At 51.7% G+C, this 25,033-nt stretch overlaps 1 protein-coding gene across 1 annotated transcript; it reads right to left on the bottom strand.

Annotated features, from left to right (window-relative positions):
* Window positions 1-1,083: 1,083 nt before the first annotated feature.
* Window positions 1,084-23,676, bottom strand: DECR1 (2,4-dienoyl-CoA reductase 1). Its single transcript, XM_081110957.1, has 10 exons — window positions 23,486-23,676; window positions 11,195-11,397; window positions 9,626-9,683; window positions 9,427-9,513; window positions 8,525-8,672; window positions 5,183-5,282; window positions 3,662-3,734; window positions 1,809-1,955; window positions 1,344-1,406; window positions 1,084-1,243 (listed from the first exon to the last, which is right to left on the bottom strand). The coding sequence occupies exons 1-10, from the start codon at window positions 23,534-23,536 to the stop codon at window positions 1,184-1,186; spliced, it is 990 nt and encodes a 329-aa protein (XP_080967083.1). The 5' UTR covers window positions 23,537-23,676; the 3' UTR covers window positions 1,084-1,183.
* Between the last annotated feature and the right edge of the window lie 1,357 nt (window positions 23,677-25,033).

The raw sequence follows: 25,033 nt of genomic DNA, 5'->3' as shown, positions 1-25,033 counted from the left end.
GAAAGAGTGTCTGAAAGGACTGACAGAGCCCTCTTTGGGAGTGAGTTCTCGCCCTGCGTATGGTTGTGTATTCTCACCTTGTCCATGCTAACCAGTCTCAGGAGGTCAGGACGTGCGCCGTGGAGGCGGCACCTCGATGGTGAGGAGGGAAGGGGCGTCCAGGGCCAGAGCTGGTGCGGGGGATGGCGAGCCCCTTCTCCCCAGCAGAGCCCACCGGGCTGCGGACACGCCTCACCTGCAGGCAGCGTGCCGGCAGGCTGGGTGACACCCTCCCCTCAGGAACTGCAGCGGGAAGCCGGGCCCTCCCGGGGGCTGGGCTGAGGGGACAGGCAGCTGCTGAGCGTGACTGAGCCATTCCTAGGAAAGCAAAACAGTCCTTTTAAAACATAAGCTCGAAATTATAGCAGCAGAGACTTGAGGCTGTGGCTTTCTTATTATTTGATTCTCAGGATGACAAATCCGTCAAGGCAAATACGAACTTAAATAAAATGATACACAAGGACACTTCTAAGCTCTGAGTGTCTTCCTACAGAGAATCTGGCTTTCTTCTGAGGCGGGGGCGGAAAGCGGCCTTCCGGGTCCCCATCTCTGAACTCTGGAGGAGATGAGCCAGCTCCCCGCACAGTGCCCCTGGGAGTGCGTTCATCACCCACCAGAACTCACTCTTCAGGGGCGTCTAGCCTGGCGGCCAGTGAGTTCTCAGGGCAAAGGCTGCAGATTAGTCATACACCGAACAGAAAGCCAGCTGCAAAGGGATGTGTTCGAATGAATACTGCGTGACCCAAAGAAGACTCACAGGCCCTATGGAAAGGCAACAAGCAGAAGGCAGAGTCCATTAGGCCCCCCCGACCTCGACTGTCTTCCTCTCAGGCCCCATCCCTACAGGCGCGATTTACCATGCCAGCCCCGGCCTCTGCCAGTGCCTCTGCCAGTGCCTCGCACTTTTCACCTCTGTCAAAGCCTTCACTCACTCCCCGCTTTTTCATGTTTAAAATAATTTTGAAGGAACCAGATCCCATCTCATGAATCTTGAATATACAATGCCTACCTACCACTGGCCTGGTACACAGCACACACTCAGTGAATGTTTGTTAATTAACAATTTATTAGACTGGAAAATATTCAAAAGAGTATAAGCAGTTTGTGTCATTTCCACGGTAACCCAGAGGAAGGCCAGGGTGTCTCAGGAGCCTTTTGTCTTCCTGATCAGCTCTTCCATGGTGTCCCACTGCTCCTTGGTGACCTGACACAAGGAAAGAAAGGGCGGTTTAACGTGGTCCTCGCATGTGAGAGCTCAGCATCCCAGCTGCTAACAGCATATTATATTCACAAAATGGCATTACCTTCTGCAGGCTGTTGAATTCTCCTGAGATAAATACTTCCTCCCCACCATCAAATCTAATGACCTGAAAATAAAAATAAAAACTCTGAAACCAACGCCTTTCTCAAGTTTCTGAATCATTAGCCACTTTCTCATCCTTAGGTCTCTCAATCAAATGCCAAATTTTAAAGACAGACTTGATTAAACCTAAATTGATTTATTTTCTTTAGAATCTTCTTTCCACCATCTCTACAATTTCAAATTGTACCCAATATTAAAGGCACGTCTACCAGAGTAATTTTTATTTAATAAAATGAATTTATCAATAAATTGATTCCATAGGCTAAGCAATGTATATTAATACTTGATATTATTTAAAGCTAAGTAACGATTTCAGCCACATTCATATTCAGGATCCTTAGGATCGGTTCCACAGTGTGCCTCCCTCCGCCTCCCCGTCCCAACATGAGGCGGCCTCCGTGCTTACAGCCCCATTGATCCAGGAAGCGTAGTCGCTGCACAGGAAGGCGGCAAGGTTGGCCAGCTCCTCCACAGTCCCCAGCCGGCCGCAGGGGATCCTGCTCACCATCTCCTTCTCAAACGCTCCGGTCGGGTCCAGGCGGCTGAAGGCACCCTTGGCGATAAAGGAAACCATCAGGATGCATTTTTTAATCGCCACGCCTTTCCCACTGAAGGAACAAATTGGCATGAAGTGGCATGTTACTAGGGCTACCTGTTCATGCCTTGGGCTTTGTAACAACAGATAATTTTGCCAAATTCTTCCACAATAACTTTAGTTCAAAAGAGATCATTTTGTCTCATATTGACCTAAAAAAATCACCTGAGAGTGTAACCTTTTTAACCTGTTTCCTCAGCTGTAAAATCAGGACGCCTGTCTCGGCTGCCTCACACCAGCACCGAGCGCCCCCAGGAGAGGCGAGGACTGCCCTCTGATGCGCTCGAGCCCAGGTGGGGCCGGGGCCCCTGGCGCATGGCTTAGCAAACACAGAAAATGCCTCAAATAGCACATATTTAAGAGGACACTCCTTTTCTTCTCCTTTCTTCTCAAATAAGAGGAAAGAAGAAAACAAGTGTGCAGGGCTATGAACAAGTAGACGCAGAGAGAGGACGGCGCGGCGCACCTTGTCCATCGCCAACAGCCCCTGCTCCGGGGATGCCGAGGAGCAGACGGGGCGATTGCTGCCCCGGAGCCTGGAGGGGATCCGTCCTCGCTGACAGGCTGCTCCCGGGAGCCGCCACCACCCGGGCCGGGGTGATGCACCCGGGACACAGCGGGCGCCCGCCCAGCCCCGCTCCACCGCACTCACTCGGGAGTTTCTGTTCTGTGGTTTCCTCTTTAAAAGGACATGCTTGTGATTCACACCTCACTACAAACACTGGCAGATGCTTCTGGATCTTTCTCAGCTTCCTCGGCACCTTTGCACAAAGTAGGCGCTCAATCAATGCTGAGTAAATAGTAAAATGCAGAGGTCCTTCCTGGGTGGAGACCCTGGCGGACGCTCCGTGAGGAGAGGGCTGAGCACAGGGCCGCCGGGGCACGTGCTGGGACATAAGCTTTCGAGTTTCCAAACGAGCTCTTCAATGACCCTGCACCACTCAGGCGGTTGGTCTGAGCGTTTTCCATCCTTGAAACTGCCAAGTACCCAATACAGCCATTTATTTCTGTGTTAACATTTAACACCCGAACCACCTACAACCCAAAGACTCCTTAGCATCATCTCCTGGAACAAGTTACCGAGCTTCACCGCAGTCTCCAAACTATATCCAGCCCGGGCTTAAGGCCCTGCTTTCCGCGGGAGCCGGTGGGAGCCGGTGGGAGCCGGTGGGAGCCGGTGGGAGCCGGTGGGAGCCGGTGGGAGCCGGTGGGAGGGCGCCGCACCGGGTCGCGAGGGAGCGTGTTAGCCAGAGGGGCTCACCGGCGGCGCGCAGTGAGTTTGGGGAGTAAACAGGCCCAGACGAGGGTCAGAGCTGCGCTCCCTAGAGCGGGCCAGGCCTCCAGGTAATCCCCACAGCACCTCGCAATCCCCTTATTCTTTTAAACAGCAAAGTCAGACTCTTTAAAACAAAGTAAAAATTAACAACTATAAGATGGAGCAGAGCATTGAAGCAACTCAGACAAAATGCCACAACTCATGGCATGAAAGCTCCCCGCGGATGAGACACTGAGTCGCGGGCGGCCTGCCTCCTGCCGCCTCTCCGCCTGGAGAGTGCGAACCCCTCCCCGACCAGCTCGGGGCGCAGGCCTCCCCGAAGGGCCCCCACGCCGGCAGCACAGACCCCGGTGTCACCCTCACACTCACAGGCGACAAGCAGACCCACCTTGGTCTTTATGGGCCCTGGTTGAATCACGTTGAATCGCATCCCATATCTACCCCACTCCGCTGCAAGAGACCTGAAAATTACAACAAACAACACAACATTTAGTCGCCATGTTGAAAATAACAATACCCACGCTCAGGGCCTGCAGGGACCACACCACGCCGCCCGCGCTGTGCCTGCCCTGTGCGGAGGCCGAGGGAAAGGCCGCGGAAAGGCCGCGGCACCCCGCTGCAGAGCTCCCACCTCCGCGCGCCCAGCGCCCAGCGCCACGCCCAGCGCCAGCGCCACGCCCAGCGCCCAGCGCCACGCCCAGCGCCACGCCCAGAGCCCAGCGCCACGCCCAGCGCCCAGCGCCACGCCCAGCGCCCAGCGCCATGCCCAGCGCCCAGCGCCACGCCCAGAGCCCAGCGCAAGGCCCAGCGCCCAGCGCCCAGCGCCACGCCCAGCGCCACGCCCAGAGCCCAGCGCCACGCCCAGCGCCCAGCGCCACGCCCAGCGCCCAGCGCCACGTCCAGAGCCCAGCGCCACGCCCAGCGCCCAGCCCAGCACCACACCCAGCGCCCAGACCAGCGCCACACCCAGAGCCCAGCGCCCAGCCCAGCGCCACACCCAGCGCCCAGCGCCACGCCCAGCGCCCAGCGCCACGCCCAGAGCCCAGCGCCCAGCCCAGCGCCACACCCAGCACCCAGCGCCACGCCCAGAGCCCAGCGCCCAGCCCAGCGCCACGCCCAGCGCCACACCCAGCGCCCAGCGCCACGCCCAGAGCCCAGCGCCACACCCAGCGCCACACCCAGCGCCTAGCGCCACGCCCAGAGCCCAGCGCCACACCCAGGGCCCAGCGCCACGCCCAGCGCCCAGCGCCCCGCCCAGAGCCCAGCGCCACGCCCAGCGCCCAGCGCCACGCCCAGTGCCACGCCCAGCGCCACGCCCAGAGCCCAGCGCCCAGCCCAGCGCCACACCCAGCGCCCAGCGCCACACCCAGCGCCACACCCAGCGCCACGCCCAGCACCACACCCAGTGCCACGCCCAGCGCCACACCCAGCGCCACGCCCAGCGCCCAGCCCAGCGCCACGCCCAGCGCCCAGCGCCACGCCCAGAGCCCAGCACCCAGCCCAGTGCCACACCCAGCGCCCAGCGCCCAGCCCAGCGCCACACCCAGCGCCCAGCCCAGCACCACACCCAGCGCCCAGACCAGCGCCACGCCCAGAGCCCAGCACCCAGCCCAGTGCCACGCCCAGCGCCACGCCCAGCGCCACACCCAGCACCCAGCGCCACGCCCAGAGCCCAGCGCCACGCCCAGCGCCCAGCGCCACACCCAGCGCCACACCCAGCGCCACGCCCAACGCCCAGAGCCCAGCGCCACACCCAGCGCCCAGCGCCTCGCCCAGCGCCGGCAGAAGCCTTGGGCGGAGGGACCTCGCTCTGGGCTCAGTCCTGCGTGGACAGGGTAGTGCATGCTCCACGGGAGGAGGGAGGGGTTCGAGGACGTGGCCTAGCGGCCGAGCAGCGCGGGTGACTCACTTGTTCAGGGCTTCCACCCCGGCCTTGGCGGAAGCGCTGGGCACCACGAAGCCCGACCCGCTCTCCGCGTAGATGGTGGTGATGGCGAGAAATGCTGCTCCTGGAATGGAGAGGACAGTTAGCAGCTACATCCGCAGGCTCTCACCGCGTCTCTCTGGGCGTGTCTCCTCGGCAAGGGCATCAAAAGCAAAACGAACCATGGGGGACTGCATCGAACTGAACCGTCGGCACAGCAAAGGAAACCGTGAGCAAGACGAAAAGACAGCCGCTGAGTGGAGAAGCTACTCATTCCCAGAGGACATGTCGAAGGGGGTTAATACCCAAAACATATGGAGAACTCATATAACTTAACCCCCAAACCAGCGACCCCATTAACAAGTAGGCAGAGACCTTTGTCCAAAGAGGACACAGAAAGCCAACAGACACATGAACAATGCTCAGTGTCAGGACCGTCCGGGAAATGCAAATCGAAGGCACAAGGAGGCACCGCCTCACACCTGCAGAATGGCGATTACCAACAACCAGCAAGGCAAGTGCTGGCGGGTGCGGGAAAGGGGACCTCGTGCACGTTCCGTTGGTGGGAATGCAGACTGGTGCAGCCACCTTGGAAAACAGTATGGAGGCGCCTCAAAAAATTAAAAATAGAACTCCCATGTGACCCAGTGACTCCCATTCTAGGAATATATCTGAAGAAAATGAACACACTAATTCGAAAAGACTAACACCCCTGTGTTCATGCAGTGCTATTGATCACAGCCGATGTGGAAGCCGTCTAAGTGGACAGACACCTGGATAAGGAAGCCGTGGCACATACAGACAATGGACTATTAATCAGAATAAAAAGAATAAAATCTTACCATCTGCAACACTATGGATGGCCTAGAGCAGCAATTTTCAACCTTTTTCATCTCATGGCACACAAACTAATTACTAAAATTCTACAACACAGCAAAAAATATATTACATTTTTGCTGGTCTGACAAAAAAAGGTATAATTTTGATTAATTCACACAGGATGGCTACTGCTGTGCTGGCTGTTGTCACTGTTTTATCGGACAACCTAAGCCTTAGGGGAAAGAAGCCAGTGCTGACCACAGTCAGGCAGTCACGCTGGAAAGCCCTCGCGGCACACGGGCTGGGAGTCCTGGCCTAGTCACTGGTCGTATGCGGAGTGAAATAAGTCAGACAGAGAGAGACAAATGCCTGTGATTTCCTGTGCATGCGGCGTCTACAAGCAAAACAACAAACAAACAAAACCGAAACAGACTCACAGATACATGGCCAGACTGCGGGGAGGAGGCTGGGGGCCGGGTGGGAAGGAGCGGGTTGGAAGAACAGCTCGGCAGGCACAGGGCAGTCACAGGCGTGTGTGTGTGGCGCAGGGCACACGTCGGCGACACCGCGATAACCATGGACAGTGCCAGCGGGTAGCAGACTTATGGAGGTGAGATTGTAAGGTTTAGCTCCTTTCTTTTGATCTAGGGATCAAACATTCAGTATTTATCCTGCCCATGTCCTTTGCGACTAATTCTTAAATAACACCCCATATTAGTCTCTCTGTCAGTCTCCCTCACTGCAAGTTCTCTCAGCTCTTTAATAAAATGAGAAATTCTCACTGTCTACTGCTCTTCACACTTGACCAGGATAGCCTAGCGATGCATGGGTCGCAGCGATGGTACTTTCTATGTCCCTCCCCAAAGAAGCCGTGCCCTCGCTGACCCTGCCGGGGTGTCTTCAGGAGCTTCCTCTCTCTTGCTTGTTGAGTATTGTTAATTTTGCTTGGAAACCTACTTTTGCCACATCCCCAATGCTGCCCGGCCCCGCTCAGGCCATAGTCCTTGGCCTTCAGGCATGCCTCCCCAAGTCCCGCCTGCCAGCCGTGCCCTCCAGCTGCCAGCGCCCTCGCCTCCCACCCTCCTCGGCCCAACCACCTCGATGCTTCTGCTCACAGGTCACCAGCCTGCTGCTCTCGCGGGACCCCAGGGTCCCACACTTTGACATGATCAGATGCCACCACACCCGCGTTCCTGGGCTGGGGCTCCGCCCGGAGAGACCCCGTGCGCTGAGCTCCACAGGCCGTGGAGACAGGCCGTGAACCCCGCGGCCACAGAAGCTATGACCGACAGGAATCTTGGAAGAGTAAAAACGGGCTTCCATCCTTTGAAAAGTCTTAGTGAATATATTTTTAATGAAGCCCATAGAATTTTAATCCAATGTGAGGAATAAAAATAGATCCGAGTCTGTTTTTAAATGAGACATTAATGAGAGAAGAAAGGAGAGTCAGAGAGAAGGCAGGCTCACCGGGTGGCTGAATTGTAAGAGAGACAATGAGACAAGAAACACAGCGATGAGCGACGGAGGCGGGGAGAAACCGAGAACAGAGCAGAGGGCCGCGGGGGGTGAGTGAGATGTGGAGAAGGTCCGACAGAGGGAGAAGCGGCCCAGAGACCAAGGGGCAGAAGGGACAGAGGGCTCAGCCAGGTGCTGCCTCCCATCCCCATCACCCATCCTTTCTGAAAAATAAAGTAAAACATAAAAATCACTCCAACTCCAACCTAGATCACATCCCCTTTGTGTGGGGGAATGGGTGGCCTGGGTTTGAATTTCAGTGACGGCTGGAGAACGTGCAGGAGTTCTCAGCGTGTACATACACACACTCACACACACACATGCACACACACAGACTTGTGCACACACACAGACAGCTGAGGCCTCTCCGGCACCTGCTGTCTGTCCCCACACCCCTCCCCAAACTAAACGCAAATGTCTTCCTAGTAGCCCCTGTAAACTGACAGCCCTCAGCCTTCCATGGCTGTCCTCACCCGCCCACTCACCACGCAGAACCCTCATCTGCGCAGAATGGCCTGATCTTCTAATGTCCTGAATTATCCCGCATCCAGCCGTCCACGTGCAAGAAGAAACCAGCCTCCAGTGGTCTCCTCCTCTTGGCCACCCCCATTCCCCTGCCGGGTTGCGATAACCTTCCCAACCATCCCTCCCTCATGAGGCACTTTCGAGAGAGCCTAAGGAAATAACTGTCGGAATCAACACCAATTCCCCTGGCAACGCGCCAGTTACACCCAGCGTGCCGCCCCCCCTCCCCCGCTCTCCCTCCCCGCTCCGACCACCTATGAAAACCCAGCTCAGCCAGACGGTCACCGGGGGAGAGCTGGCCACTCCCATGGCCCAGTGCTCCTGACAGGGACTCAGCTCACCCCAGCACAGGGAGGACCCTCCGTGAGACAGCCTTGTCCCGGGGTGGACTCTGCCCTGACTTCTGTCCACCCGGCTGCCCACAAGCCCACGCACGGTGGCTGGGGACGGAAAGACGCACAGTCCCACCTCGCTGTGCCTTAATGAGCTGCTTCCCCACTTCCAGGGTGACAAAGGCCGTGCCGTTCAGGACTATGTCCGTGATGGTCCTCCAGGCGTTGGGGGACAGTCTCTCCGTGGGAGAAATGAAGTTGCCCGCTGCATTGTTTATCACAACCTAGCAGAGGAGCAAGGCAGTCAGATGAGGAGGGTCATCACCCCTGAAACGTGTTAACCCGACGAACACAGTAAGACCACAGTCTGCTAGGAACACCGAGACTTGAGCCTGTGAAAACCTCCTGTCATTTTCCAAATTTCTGAATCCTACTTCTCGCCTCAAAACCAGAGTGCAGTCTGTTATTGCGGACATAAATAGAGGTGAGCACCTACATGTGTCTACTTTATTTCAAGGGATCTTTAATTTCAGCTTCACTCACCCAGAGACACTCCTGCTGCTGACCTGTGTCTCCTCTGCCTGTGCAGGCCCTGCCTCGCTCCAGGGCAGTCGGCACCATTGCTGTCTCTAACCCAAGAGCCTCCTCGGGGGCGGGGGGCGCCCACCCCTTACCTTCACCCCCACGCCCCGCAGCCTGAGAGCCCGCCCACGTGAACCGAGAAGCCTGGGCCGTGGGCTCCTTGTTTGTATTATTCTCCACGACAGACACGACCAAGGTCATCAGGCAGCCAAGCGCCTGTAAGCTACACTGCGCTCCGGCCCAGGGCTCCGGGCGGTCACACTCCGATGAACAGCGGGAGGCGCGGTTTGCTCTGCGGACCGCCCGAAGGCCTGGCAGCGGCGGTTCTGATCGGCCAGTTTAAGCGGCGCCGGCCACTCGGAGGCACCGCGGCGCTGCGCACCTCATCGCAGGGGTCGGCGGGCGCACCCGCACCCACGGGGACCCCCGCACCCACGGGCGCGTCGCCACGCTCACGTCAGGGAGGCCCGCCACGCTGATCAGCTCCGACACGGCGCTGCGGACCATGTCAGGGTCCCGCACATCACACTGCACCGCCCGAACCTGCGAAGTAACAGACAAAGGAAGCCGAGTTGCTCTGATGCCTGAAGCAAGACCGCGTGTAGGTTAGTTACGGAGACTCCTGAGTCGCGCTGAACAACCCGCTCCCATGTACCTCATTTCCAGTTTGAGAAGAAATGTGCTCTGCAGTGGCTCTCAAAACATCAATCTTCCTAAAAACAAGCACACGGTATCCTTTGCATGAGTTCTAAAATGATGTCACATGTTTTTTCTTTTTAATTCCACAAATTAGAACACAAAGACTGTCTATAGCTTAAGGAATGCATTTTTGAGAATATACAAAAGCTACAAATAAATCAGTTTGAATGAATGCATTTTTCTAAAAGTCTGATTCAAACAAATTTACATACTAATGTATTGAATTACATTTAAACCAGTTATTTTACCTCTGCTCATAGGTTTAAGATTTTTTCCTTAATTACAATCATTTATATCGGTTCCCAAGGCTGCTTTAGAAAGAAAACACATCCATGTAAATGTAAGCCTACACCACCCTCTAGACTAGATTCTGTGAGAGTAGATTTCAGACCAAACGGATGCACATAGTGCATTGTGTGCATTCAGGACCTCATACTCTTGAAAGAAAGATAAAAAGTAACCGTGAGTGTCAATTATTGTGGGGAAGCACGGGGCTTGGTTGGAATGTCTGTAAGGAGGATTCTCCAAAAGGTCAGGGCCTCCAGGGAGAGTTTGCTGAAGGTGGCTGTCCCGGCCTTGACTTTTCCAAACAAGTCTGGCCCCAGGTGTTTGCTGGAATCGGTATGCTTAGTCTTCAGACGTCCTTGCTTAAAGGACACTGCAGACGCGTGTCTTCTCAAGGATGCTCACCCTGCTGATCGTATCTAACAGTTCATTTTAGTTCAAGCTGTTGCTACAATAAAAGCCTAAGGAGGCAGGCAAATGGAGCTGTCTGGTTCCTTTAGCCAGGCAGTCCCTTAGCCCTCCCTTTCACAGAAATGTGTGTCAGAATAATAAACATCCATCGCTCAGGGTCTGCTGGTCAGCCCCGGCAGGTTATGTAGTGTTACAAAAAAGGGTTTGCCACACTTGAAAATATTACAGCATAAACAAAAACAAAAACGGTCCAGCCAATTTGCATTCATCAAAGGCAATTCCTTTGGCCCTTATAAATTGCACAGCAGCTGTAATCACACTGTGACTACCTCCTCCCAATGTCTGCGCTGTTCAAAACAGAAGAGGGGAGGTTTTGCCCATCTCTCAAGCTCTAGACTTACAGTTGGAGCAACCAGGGCAGACCTCTGAGAAACTCCTTCCACGTGGCCTCACCCTTCCCACAACCACAGGTGTGTGAAATATCGTCCATCTGATAGGACATGAAGGACTATACCCATCATCCCGCACACAGCTGCCCTGTGAAGCAGTAACTACAATCACTCCCACGAGAGCAAAGCAGCCTCGACGTGGTACTTTTCAGCTTCACCTCCACGTCCAAAAAAGTTCCCTCCCTGTGGCTGGGAAATGCACTAATCAGCTGCTCCAGGATCCATCATTACTTCAAGCTATAACAGGCTTCCCAAGGAGACTGACTTAATAACAGAGCGGACGTGTCACAGCAGGTAAGATGCAAAACAAACAACTCTGGTAGACTGTTTCCATCCTGAGGCTCAGGAGCGGCTGCCTCAGGCACCTCACGGCGACTCACCTGCTGGCTATCACACAGCGTGCCCCCAGGCTGGAGAGGATCGTGGTCATCCCGCGGCCAAGGCCAGTGCCTCCCCCGGTGATAAAGGCCACTTTCCCCTGAAAACTGTTAGGTGGCAGCATCGCTTTTTGAAGGGGTGGAAAGAATTTAGACTGAAAAGCGTCACTGCTTTGATATAATATTTTCGTTCCATAACTGAAAAACTAAAAGAGAAAAAAATGAATTGATATTTGCATAAGAGGTGAACTTCAAAACACTAACTCTTTAATATCATGCAAATTCTTGGATTAACACAACTCCCTGCTAACATGTTGGCATTGTATTTAATCAATTTTTACTCTTTCCTATCGGAATGTTTAGTGACATAGAGGCCTGGTTAAAAGCTCGGGCTCTGGAGCGAGACAACGCAGCACAGGACTTTCTCCCCAGCAGAACAGCCATCAGCAAGTGATGGAACTTCTCTGCGCCTCAGCTTCTTCTACACATGGAGACAATAACAGAACCTTCCCCACAGGATGCTTGTGAGGATTTCATGAGTTGATGTAAGTAAAATACCTACAACACTGTTTGGCACACACTAAGCACTCTATAAATGCTAGCTTTATTATTGGTGAGTGTTTTACTTAAATTTATCTTTAAAAAGCTAACATAAAGCATATATGCCTTTTAACAAAAATATTTTGGAGAAAGATCACATACTGCCTTTGAATCACTGAAGACAATCATAAAAAGTTCTTTATAAGGTTTATTAAGTCAAATGCCTCTTCCGATGTAGCCTTCTGGATGATAAATTTAGATAAACTATTTCTGTTATATTTATTTTATCTTTTTTTAAATATGCTTTTATTGATTTTAGAGAGAGAGGAAGAGAGAAATGGAAAAATCAATAAGAGAGAAACATTGATTGGCTGCCTCCTGCGCACCCCCTACTAGTGATCAAGCCTGCAACCTGGGCATGTGTTCTGACTGGGAATTGAAATGGGTACATTTTGGTGCATGAGACGATACTCCAACCAAGTCACACTGGCCAGGGCTCTGCTATATTTAAAATGGGAGGGTGGGGAGGACCAAAACATTTTGAACTAAAAAATATTTGCATCGCCCTCTCTTATAGTTTACAGCTCACACTCTCACATTACTTGGGGAAACCACTGCTATCTGCTCACATCTATATATATATAAAAGCATAAACAACTGTTAACAGCTGAACTACCAGAACAACCAGTTGACCAGTCGCTATGACAGCACACTGACCACCAGGGGGCAGACACTCAACACAGTCCATTCCTTCCGTGCCAGACCCAGCGACCATCGTCTTTGGGGTCTGGGCTGGGACGAGGAACCAGAGGTGGGTGGTGGCAGACACGGCCCCTTTCCCGGGGGGCCGAGGGCTGGCTCCCTCCTTGGGGCTGGTGGCAGCCAACCTCCTGTACCCTGTCCCTCCCCCTGGCTGGCAAACCTCGATCAGCCCAGCCCTGATGGGCCCTGATTGCCGGCCAAACCTAGGGACCACACCTGTGCATGAATTCATGCACTGGCCTCTCGTTTAATTATAAAAACAAACTTTAATTGTTGAGCAAATAACAAACAATAACGAGGGAACACTCTTAGGTGCTTCCCATGTGTCAGAATTAGATATCAAACTGCCCAACCTTCCCCACCCATGAAGCCAGCAGTGCTTTTACCCCATTGCACAGGAGGGGCCCGGATGCAGAAGGAAGATTCCAACATGGTGGATGCAATCGCCTGCGAGCCACCTCTCTCCACTCACTGAGCTTCTACTGAGCTCAGTAATCACGCCAAAGGCATGTGATAGTCCCCATAAGTATAATTTGATTTAATGTCAGGGAAAAAAATTATTAAAAGACAAAATTTGAGGAGTATAAAATAATTGGTGAAGATATATTTGCAACTCTGGTTTCTTTCCTTTGGCTTCATGTATTGTTTTTTGTTGTTTTTTTTTTGTCAGAGCATGAAATCCATGCAGCCCACAGTAATCCTTCTCCACCTAAGTGGCAGGGGGACTGAGGCTGCCACGGCCTCAGCGCTATTCCATTAGGATGATGAATCGGGAAATTTCCACGAGTAGGCTGGTGAGTTTGTCATTACCAAGTGATAATGAAAAAAATGGGTTCTCATTTCCCACAGGCTCTACTTATTTAGTGTTGATTTGTATGGGTAATTTGATGTGGTACTATATGAAAGATAAATTAAACAAAATATTAGCATACAAACTTGCTTTTTTATTTATTTTAAAAGATTCCCCAATTTCCTAATGTGCAGGTTAAAGGTTATTAAGATAAAAATAATCACATTTGATAAAAATAATTCCTGCCCAGCTGGCGTAGTTCAGTGGTTGACCTATGAACCAGCAGGTCACGGTTCGATTCCCAGTCAGGGCTACTGGCCCTGACTCCCTTTCCCCACCGGGAAAAGTGAAGAAACTGACATGCTACTTTAATCCACATGACCTGATCATTCTCAGCATATATGCTGCTGAGTATTAAATTCAAGCCATCTGTCTGCTTAAAAGCAAGTTGATTTCAACATTAAGATTCAAAGAAATGAACAGACCTCACTGGATCTTGTATCTAATCTCCTCTTCCTACAGAGAAGGATCCTGAATAAACTGAAACAGCATGTTGGCTATTTCACTTGAGTCTTAAAAAGTGAATACAAAGTAGTCTTTTATAGGTTTTCAAATCTCACTGTGGTTTTTCTGGATATAAGTTGTTTTTGAAAATGGAAAGACCACCTTTCCTATCAAGATTGATCTTTAAATCTCTAAAATTCTTAACCCAAGTGTTCCAATTTTGGCAATACAAATTTATATTTTAGTTAAAAGTTCTGAAATCTCCCCAAAACAAGGTTAGCCATCACCTGCCTCCCCACCCACACTCATCTCTCACCTCCATCCTGTAAACCACACCCCCTTCCCCACCCTCCATCATTCGCCTGGAGAGCAACCCTGCTTCTCACCCTCAGAGTGCGATCCTGAGAGTCTTGTCTGTCTCTTCCCTACAGGATGAAGGCTGAGACCAATGAGATTTATTCCTAAGTTCCTCAAGTATTTTGGCTTGTATAGAATGCCTAGAATAAACACTATAATATAGGTACATTGGTGACTCTAGACCACATGTCTTTTCTTAGGCCTGCCTGTGTTTTTAAAAATTTAAGCCAATATTTCAAAACTGGGAAAATTCAGATAAAACTCAGCTGTTCCAACAGTGAAGTCTACCTTAACCTGGCTGAGAACCCCCCCTCCCCCCCCCACACACACAAACACACACCCGGCAGAGAGCCCCGGGCCCTAGGGGCCTCCATGGTACAGGGCCTCTGAGACCTGAGACAGGTGAGGTGACTCCTTGTCTAAGTAAAACCCAAGAGACCAATACAGGAAAGAAGGGGAGAATCATGGTGTAATTTTACACCATAGAAAAGTTTCTGAAGTTTCATGTAAAAACAATCCTGTAAACATCACTGTTTAATGTTTTAGGTACATTATTAAGAAAATCCAGTTTCAAATCTGTAAAAACCACATAATCATAGACCCTCGTAAAGTTGTGGATCTAAGTCAATATTTAAATAATGCTTGGCTTAGCTATTTCTTCATCATTGTTATTTACTGCTAGAGGCCCAATGCATGAAATTCGTGCACTCAGGGGTGGTCCCTCAGCCTGACCTGCACCCTCTCACAGTCCAGGAGCCCTCAGGGGATGTCTGACTGACATCCCATAGGGAGCAGGCCTAAGCCATCAATCAGACATCCTTAGCACTGCGGTGGAGGCGGGCTCCTGCCGCTGCTACGCTTGCCAGCCATGAGCTGGCTTCTGGCTGGGCAGCGCTCCCCCTGTGAGAGCACACTGACTACCAAGGGGCAGCTCCTGCATTGAGCATCTGCCCCCTGGTGGTCAGTGCACACCATAGCAATCAGTTGTTCCACTGTTAGGTCAATTTGCATATTAGCCTTTTATTATATACAACTAGAGGCCCAATGCATGAAATTCAAAGGGATCGAGCCTAAACCGGCAGTCAGACATCCCTCTCATAATCCGGGACCACCGGCTCTTAACCACTTGCCTGCCTGCCTGCCTAATTGCCCCTAACCGCTTCTGCCTGCCAGCCTGATCACCCCCTAACCACTCCCCTGCCAACCCAATTGCCCCCAACTGCCCTCCCCTGCCAGCCCGATTGCCACAACTGCCCTCCCCTGCCGGCCCAATCGTCCATAACTGCCCTCCCCTGCTGTGACCCGCCACCTCTGCCGGGACCTGCCTCCTCCGTGCTGCTCGGAGCTGAAGGACCCCCAGGCCTCATGGCGTGGAGCGGCCACCAGGCCCTGCCTCTGCTGTGAGAGTGGCCATCTTGTGTCAGCCATCTTGTGACGATGTTGTGTGCGAGGGCCACCTAGGCTTTTATTAGCATAGATTGCCTGGGCCTCCACATTAACATCCCTTTCCTCAAAAACATAAAAGTCCTCCAAAATTAAAAATACACAAATTAGCCCTTTCCTGTGTGGCTCAGTGGGATGGGCATTGTCCATGCATGAAAACGTGGCCAGTTGGATTCCTGGTCAGGGCACATGCCCGGGTTGTGGAGTACACCCCCAATAGGGCATGTGCAGGAGGCAGCCAATGGATGGTTCACTCTCACATCCATGTTTCTCTCTCCCTTCCTCTCTCTAAAAATCAATAAAAATATATTTTAAAAAATTTAACTCATCAGCATGACATTCGAGCTGTTGGACAACATGGCCTCAGTCCTCTCCACCAGGTCCCAGGTAGGGAAGTAACCCGTGCTCCCCGACCCCTCGGCACCCTGACCCTCGCCGAGCGCGGTCACCTCCGGCCTTTGCTCCTCCTTTCTTTCCAGCCTCCACCTCTCACGTTCTTTCTCAACCGGCGGAGTCAGCCTTCAAAACCAAGCAAAGTGCCAGGAGCTCTGTTGATACTTTAAAACTGGTGCCTCTTTAAAAACGGGTCGCACGGCCCCTCCCTGCACCAGGGTGAAGGCTCTGCCCTGGACTCTGCCACGGAAGGCGGACGGGTCTCATTCCCTCGGGGCTGGGTCTCTGGCACCAAAGATCGGGCCTCTTTCAGCACATGCTTGTTTGTTTGCTTGTGACACGGATGGCCAGGCGCCAACGCCGGCGGAGCTGGGGGAGAGCAGAGAAGCCAGTCTTACGCAGCCATGCAGTCCAAACGAGCTCTGTCCCCTGGCTTCACCACGCTAAAGTGGTTGTTTCCATTGGTTTTAAATCACGGCATCTTGAAATTAGTTTACATCTAAGGGGAAAAATCCAATCTATTGATATGAGTCTTAAGAAGTCATTTGCATATAGAAAAACTAGGCAAAGAGCTTTAAAAGGTAGTCTACACAAAGAAAATACATACAAGCACACTTATAGCTAAATACTCACATTTAAGCACAAGAAGACTCACATTTAAGCACAAGAAGATACCTTTTTCTCTTATGATTATTGAGGTTCAAGATTTTATAATACATGATACAATAAACAGCTTATTAAAGTCACTCTTATAATCTGTTAATATAAATTGGGACAATTTCTTCAGAGGCCAATTGACAACATTTATCAAAATGTTAATTATAAATACTCTTCGAGCCAGCAGCTCCACGATTGGGGATTTTTCTTACAGATATACTCACTCATTTGGGGGAGAAAGAAGCAATGTTCAAAGTGACAGGCCAGGGAGGACATGGGCTCATGCGGACTAGAAAGTCCCGAACAAGACAGTGGCCCCAGCCTCATTGCGTGGAACAGCCTGCGGTCACCCTATTTGACTCAACAGGAGGCAGCGCACCGAGGGCGAGACAGCAGGCCACCGATCACAAGGGCGCCTGCAGCCCACAGCCTCCGCCCCTTGTGGTTTTGGAGCATAAAATTCAACCCCAAGGACAGCAGAGGCTGAGTCCCAGCCTTCCCTGGTTGTGGCTCCATCCGCCCCCCCCCCCCCCCCGCGCTCTTCCCTCTAATAAATTCCCTCTTGCTCACTGCGTCTGCCTAATTCCTTGAGCGACTCCAATCTTACACAGATATCCATTAAGATAAAAATAAAATTAAAATAGCTATTCTATTTATAATCACATAAAAAAGAACAAAATACTAATCTACACTAATAAAAGAGAAAAATGGTAATTGGCGTACGGCGATACCTTTTTCATTGGCTAATCAGGGCTATATGCAAATTAACTGCCAACTAAGATTGGCAGTTAACTGCCAACAAGATGGCGGCTAATTTGCATATGTAGGCACAATGCAAGGAGGTGAAAGGGAAAGCAGGAAGAAGCCCCCTGCCACTGACAGTGATCTGAAACTCAGGGGGAGCTAAGAGCTGGGGGGCAGGGCAAAGGTGGCCCTGGGGCCGCCTTTGCCCTGCCCCCCAGCCATGATCGGAGACTCAGGCGCCTTTGCCACCCTGGCCAGTGATAGCAGGAAGTAGGGGTGGAGCCAGCGATGGGAGCTGGGCACGGTCGAAGCTGGCAGTCCCAGGAGCTAGGGGTCCCTTGCCTGGGCCTAAAGCGAAGCCCACGATCGCAGCGCCCCCCGCTGCCACTGCAGGTCCCCGCTGCCTGGGCTGGAAGCCTAGGCCAGAGGCGTCAGGCCTGGGCAGGGGTGGAGCCTGCAACTGCGGGGAGCTGGGGGTCCCCTGCCCAGGCCTGACACCTCTGCCGGAGGCCTCAGGCCTGGTCAAGGGGCCGATCCGGTGATTGGTGATCGGAGGGTGATGAGGGTCAACTCCTCTGGCCGAGGCATCAGGCCTGGGTCGGGGACAGAGCCGGGGATTGGGGGGATATGATGGTCCCCTTGCCCAGGCCTGAAGCCTGGGTCAGAGGCGTCAGGCTTGGGCGGGGGGTGGAGCAAGTGATCAGAGGGAGATGGGGGTCCCCTGCCCAGGCATGATTCCTGGGCCAGAGGCCTCAGAGGCCTGGGCGGGGGCCAGAGCCAGTGATCGGGGGGAGATGGGGGTCCCCTGTCCAAGCCTGACACCTCTGGCGGAGGCGTCAGGCCTGGGCAAGGGGCTGATCAGGCGATCGGAGGGTGATGGGGGTCAACGCCTGAGGGCTCCCAGTATGTGAGAGGGGGCAGGCTGGGCTGAGGGACACTCTCCCCCCCCCCCACCCCCACCCAGTGCACGAATTTCGTGCACCGGGCCCCTAGTATATTTAATAAAAGCAGTGTAAGACTTGTAAAGATACCTGTGTTCATGGATTGAAAATGATCTACAGATTCCATTTCTATCGAAATCCCAGTGGGCTTTTGCAAAAGTTGACACACTTATCCTAAAATTCATTACTGTTATTATTTTTTAGGGACTCAGATATACAAGGGGCTCAAAGTAGCCCAACATATTCATTAAAGCATCGCTTGTAACAGGAAAGGCTAAAAAACAAATTTGCATTTCCATAGGGAATATAATTAATCAATCAGGGCTCAGCCATATAACAAAATCCGGTGCATCTATTAAAAGCTAGAACTCACATTAATGTAAACATTGTTACATATATATTGTTTACACAATCACTCAACAATTACTTGTTGAGGAAATTCTGTTAAGGAACGTGTTCCATTTGTGTGATTTTAATGAGGGTCTCTGTGGGAAACTGATATAGGGTTAAGCCTAACAAGTCCTAGCTTAGAGGGCACAGTCCTCTTAGCATAATTAGGCTTGACCTTGTATCATTTTCCCACAGGTCTCTTCATACACATGTTGATATATGCACAGAAGTTGCTGGAAGGACCATAAGGAACCAGCCCTCGGCACCCTGACCCTCGCCGAGCACGGTCACCTCCCGCCTTTGCTCCTCCTTTCTTTTCAGCCTCAACCTCTCACGTTCTTTCTCAACCAGCGGAGTCAGCCTTCAAAAGGAAGCAAAGTGTCAGAAGCTCTGCTGACACTTTAAAACTGGTGCCTCTTTAAAAATGGGTTGAAAATAAAATAAAATAAAAATGGGTCACATGACGCCCTCCCTACACCAGGGTGAAGGCTCCGCCCTGGACTCCAGGAAGACAGACCCACTGGGGCTCGTGGCAGGGTCTCCCAGGGGCGGGCTTACAGGATGGCCACTGCTGATGCTTGTGTGCGATGAGTGCTGGATATGCTCATTCACTTTTCATTTAAAAGTTAACAAGCCCTGGCCGGGGGTGTGGCTCGGTTGGTTGGGCATCATGCCATGCACGGAAAGGTTGCAGGTCGGGCACATGCAGGGGTTGTGGGCTCGATCCCCAGGAGGGGGCGTGCAGGAGGCAGCCGATTGTTTCACTCTCACATTGATGTTTCTCTCTCTCTAAAAATCAATAAAACTATTTTTTTTAGGTTAAAAAAAAAATCTGCCCTATCTGGTTTGGCTTAGTAGATAGAACATCGGCCTCCAGACTGAAGGATCTCAGGTTCGATTCTGGTCAAGGGCACTTACCTTGGTTGCAGGCCCTGGTCAGGGTGAGTGCAGGAGGCAACCAATTAATGTGTTTTTCTCACATTGATGTTTCGCTCTGTGTCTCCCTCTCCTTTCCACTCTCTCTAAAAATCAATGGAACAATATCCTTGGGTGAGGATTAACAAAACAAAACAAAACAAAAAGCTTTAAAAAATCAAATCACATATACAAACTCACTATAGAGGAAGGGTAGAGGAAAACTGGCCTAGAGGCAGTGTGATGGTAAGGACGCAGGACCTGTTTGAAGTGTAAGTACTCTCTATTCCACAACTAAGTGTGAGCTATGTTTATAAGACAATGGAATATTACCATATCCATTTTTAAAGTTTCTAACTACCTGTTGGTTTAGGTCAAAATAAATATTTTTCAGATCAAATTTACCCCGACTGATATTCCCATAAGTGAACTTGGCCTTAAATGTCACATAAAAATGGCAGCTTGGTAAAGACTGGACAACCTTATTTCTCAAAGGATGACTTTGGGAAAATGCTTATCTTCGCATTCTCAAAGCAACTCATACAGTCCACGCACACAGTGAGCCTCCAGTCACCACCTCCCGATGAACTCTGTCCAGCTGCTAGAAGGCAGTCTGTGCCATGCATGCATTCTGTTCACTGCCCAGACCACCGTGGACGGGTCACAGGTGGAAGGGGCCGCTAGAGGAGACCTGCTGATGCTCCACTGCACCGAGGCAGAGGACAGCCCTGCCGAAGGAGGGACACGCCCCCCCTAATGCCGACATGTGTAAACATTACAAAATGAAGGAGCCCAAACTCCCCCCGCTCTGGCTCCCCACCAGCCATGCAGGCTCCGGCTCTGTGCTGAGGTCTGCGCTCCTCCACTGGCTCCGTAACTTAGGGGCTGCCCAGATGTGCTAAGCGTCTGCAGAACACAGACCTCTTGCCACAGCAACACAAAGGCCCAGCCGAGCAAATCTAAAAGGCAGTGAACTGGCCCCTGGCCCCAGGGCGGAGGCTGGGCTATGCAGCTGCTGCCAGTAGCAAGGCTGGGCTTACATTGCTGAGTAGTAACACACCTTACAGCAACGAACGGGAGGCCTGGGGACAGTAGTTGCCCTGTGTGCAGGGGTGCTTGCTGTTTTTTGTGAGTTATCTGTCTGCAGTTAGATGTGCACCGGGAAGATGCTTGGCCGATCCTCCACAATCCAGGGAGATGGAGTCAGAGAGGAATTTGCAGGCAGTTTGAAATTTTCAGCTGGAGTCTCACTCCTTCCGACCTTTCATTCAGATCATCTCTTATTTATCCCTGTGAGCCAAAACTAACATGACTCTTCTTTGTGAGTCATGTTAGTTAGAAACAGAACTCCTGCTCTTGAAGGGGTGTATTCTGACTTGGGAATGTGCTTATTAAAAAATGCAGCAGCGAACAAACCAGGTGAGATCCTTGCCTCCGGGCGGCTTTTATTCTGGAATTTTTAACTGTATAAAGAAAGACTTTTTAGGCTTTCCAGAGAGAAGAGAAGCACAAATAAGGGGGCAAATCCAGCCGGCCTTACACTTCTCCCAACAACATTCAGTATCAGAAGACAATGAACCGATGTTTAGTTCTAAGAGGAAAATAAATGTGCTACCCCCGGACACCAGTCCTTTTCCCTGCAGTCGGGTATCTGGAATGACAGTCACCCAAGGTCACCATAACACCTTATTGTCATTGTTTTTTTAAATTTCTTTAACTGTAACACCTGAATTCATATTGACCAGGTATCATTTTCATAAAAATAGTAAAGTTATTACTTTTATGAAAGCAAAAGAAAAAGAAGCATCACAGATACCAAAGAGTGAACTGACAAAGGAAGAAGGGCAAACTAAAAAGAAAAGTGAACTTGAGCTTACTGCACGAGATGGAGGCTGGCACTTCCTACTCAACTCGTTTATTTTTCTGACTGATCTTGCTATTACACAAATTGACTTTAAGGTGCACTCATGGGTCAGCATCCCTAGTTTAAAACAATACACGGGCTCAATGACAGGAGCACCTTTTTCAACACCAAAGAACGCTCAACACTTAGTAGGCACTTAATTAGCACTTCCTGACGCACAAGCGGATAAATGAATGTTTTCGTCAACACAACTGAGGGCAGGATTTTAATTCAATTTTTTAAATCTTTGTCCCCAGGGCCGGGCACAGAGCCAGTTCTGAATGTTTGTTTTGTAGCTAACCACACAATTTAACACAGCATCTCTTTTTCTTTTTTTAAAAATCCTCACCCAAGGATATTTTTCCATTGATTTTTAGAGAGAATGGAAAGACAGAGAGAAATATTGATGTGAGAGGAACACATCAATTGCTTGCCTCCTGCAGGCACTCTGACCAGGGACTGGGCCTGGGCTGGGAGGAGCCTGTGACCCCGAACACGCCCTCGTCCAGAATCGAACCCAGGACCCTTTAGTCCACAGGCCGACACTCTATCCACTGAGCCAAACCGGCTAGGGCAGCACAGTACTTCTTAAATAGGATGTGTAACAAAAGAAACATTTCTCTTGGTTCTTGGTAACAAAATTATTCAAATGAGGGGTTTCAAGCTGTATTTGCACACACATACAATTCCAGCTTCACTGATGTGGACTTGTCTTCTCCCAGGAATTCAAACGGAGGGACCCACCACCCATCGCAACAGGGTTTCTTGCCTCCAAACCCCCATTCTCAACATTTTTCTTAAGTAAAGGAATTTCAGAATTGTCAGATTGCAGTTAGTTTTTAAAGGGGTTCATTTTCTCCCTCAGCCTGCACTGCCTAATGGTGTCAGAGAGCTGGTGTGCAGCGTGTGGGAGCTATTACCACCCCCCCGCCCCCTTGGTGTTGGAGACTTTCCACCAGAGGGCTGCTGGAGGACTGACATGAGAAGGAATCAGAAACCATTAATTAGCGTCTCTGATAACGACCTATAACCTAAATCTTCACAGGAAGAGGAACCGGTATCAGCAAAGCCACAGCCCTGAGCAGATCTTTTACAAAGAAAGCTGTGTCACTTGGGAGACTCATCAGACCGTTTCGTGTGTTCTCCTTACTTGGGATTTGTCCTTTTCCAAGGAAGAGCACCAGGGTGCCCCGTTCTATCCAACTGTCAGAAGTGCTCCCACTGGCAGGTTATTCTTTGTGCCTGGCAGGGACCCGGGCCTCTTGGGTTGGTTGAGGCAGGGTTTTGTTTAGTTGGGGGAGGGGCTATCGGACATTCTCCTTTCTCGGTTCCATCCCTCCGCCCCTCCGCCCCTGCCGCCCTTCCCGCGCGCTCTCTGCAGGCCGAGGTCCTGGGTGCACCGGTGCGCGCTGCCCAGCACCGCGTCCGACAGCGGGGTGCTGATCTTTTTTTCCTCTTTTTTATGTGAATTTGTTTGTATTAATGTTTTTTAATTATTGACTTCAGAGAGGAAGGGAAAGGGAAAGAGAGAGAGAAACATCAATGATGAGAGAGAATCATTGATTGGCTGCCTCCTGCACGTCCCCCACTGGGGACCAAGCCCGAAACCCAGGCATGTGCCCTTGACCGGAATCGAACCTGGGTCCCTTCAGTCCACAGTCCACTGGGCCAAACCAGCGAGGGCTGCACTAATGTTCAGTCGCATAGAAGCACAAGATGGAGTTTCCCTCTTAAGAAAGGGCCTGCTCCGGCCAGTGACCCGCCGCGTGCGCTCGGTCCCCTTGTCCCAGTTGGCACACGCCTGGGAACGGGACGACCCTGAGAACCGCGGCGGGCCCATACTCCTCGCGCCAGGACCCCCATCCCCGCCCCGGGCCCCGGACGCCGCCCCAAGGCAGGCACAAGCAGGGTGCTCGCGGGGACCCCCCGAGCCGCCCCCTCCAGCGCCGCCTTACCCGCCGAGGACCGCGACCTCGAGCAAAGGAAACCCGACCCAGCAGCGCCATGGCAGGAGCAGGACGCGTAGGGAAACGCGGCCCCGAGCTGGGCAGTGAACGTGGGCGTGGCCTGAGTCGGGGGCGTGGCTGGGACCGGGGTCGGGGTCGAGGTCGGGGCGTCGCTGAGACCCGGGCTGGGGCCAAGTGGCTTGTCTGAGACCGGGGGCGGGGCCAGGGGGCGTGTCTGAGACGGGGGCGGGGCAAGGAGCGTGTCTGAGACAGGGGCGGGGGCAGGGGCGTGTCTGAGACCGGGGGCGGAGTCGGGGGCGTGTCTGAGGGCGGGGCAGGGCTTGCGCGGTGGAGGAGGCGGGGCGTGGCTGAGCCGGAAGGTGCTGGCAGAGCTGGGGCCTGGTGGACTAGGCTGCGGACGCCCGGCGCCTCCCCGCTCGCCTGAGCAGGTGCTGCGGGGCTGGGCTCTCCGCGGTCCTTGGCTCTCTGTAGTTGTCCTGGGTGCGGTGCGGGCGGCCTGGCGGTGTCCTCGTAGGGTGCTGTGACGACGTCACCCTTAGGCTCGGGGGCATGGCCGGAACCCCAATCAGGTTGGATCCACAGTGTATTGGAGGCTGTGATGAGCATGTATATCCTCCAGAAAAAGAACAAGAAAACCCCTACAAATTGTTCTGGTCCACAAAATCAGTGAAATTTAGGGATTCTGCAGCCTGGGGCACACTTTTTTGTTTTCTATTTTTAAAAGATTTGCTAATTCTTGCTCATATTTTCTTTAAAAATATTCGCTGTCATATTTAGATCTACTATCCATACGGAGTTTTTTTGTATGTTTGTGAAATATAGGGCCTGTCTTCATATCTTCTGTAGTGTTAACCAATACCCCCAGATCATTATTGAAAAATAAAACCACACAACACAAGGCCTTCGCACCATTGCTCTGTATTGTTACTTTTGAAAATTAAATTACTTTATACATGTGGATGTTTTTTGGGTTTTTCTATAGTAACCCATTTGCCTATTGTCTATCCTTGTGCCAATAGAACACAGAGTTAACTATAACTTTACAATACATTTTGTTACATTACAGAATACTTTTGAAAACCAGAACGTCTATGATCACAAGTGTGCTCTAGGGCAGCGGTCCCCAACCGGTGGTCCACGGACCACAGGTGGTCTGTGAGGTCCGAAAGGTTGGCGACCGCTACTCTAGGGTGCAGGATGTGGGGTGCAGGATGTGGAATGGATGGGCACAGGAGGGTGGTGAAGGATTAGGGACTCCTGGATTGGGAGCAGAGCCTACAACAGTTAGGTCCAAGTGGAAGTGGAAAGAATTCAGCTCCTGATTAGATGGAAGTGTAACATTATGAAACAGAGGTTGGGAGAGGTTGATTTGAACTTGGAGAAGAATAAAAATAATAAGTTAAAGGGTGAAATCCTTATCTTTACCATAATCATCATTACCATCATTAGGATCCATACAAAGGAATGACTGCAATTTAAGAAACTGCAAACCCATGGAATATGTAAGTGGTGTTAGGGTTTGGGGGCCGGTAATGT

This window comes from Myotis nattereri (assembly GCF_964212035.1).
Source record: "Myotis nattereri genome assembly, chromosome: 17".
NCBI lineage: Eukaryota > Metazoa > Chordata > Mammalia > Chiroptera > Vespertilionidae > Myotis > Myotis nattereri.
This window is presented reverse-complemented; position numbering and strand designations above follow the sequence as displayed.

Bases quoted from the DNA above. Each gene is read 5' to 3' on its own strand.
- DECR1 (XM_081110957.1), bottom strand. From the start codon at position 23,536: ATGGCGCTGCTGGGTCGGGTTTCCTTTGCTCGAGGTCGCGGTCCTCGG. The intron at 8,673-9,426 runs GTGAGCGTGGCG...CTCCTCTGCTAG, and splicing joins GCGTGGCGGGCCTCCCTGAC to GTTGTGATAAACAATGCAGC. The intron at 3,735-5,182 runs GTGAGTCACCCG...TGTAATTTTCAG, and splicing joins GGGGTGGAAGCCCTGAACAA to GTCTCTTGCAGCGGAGTGGG.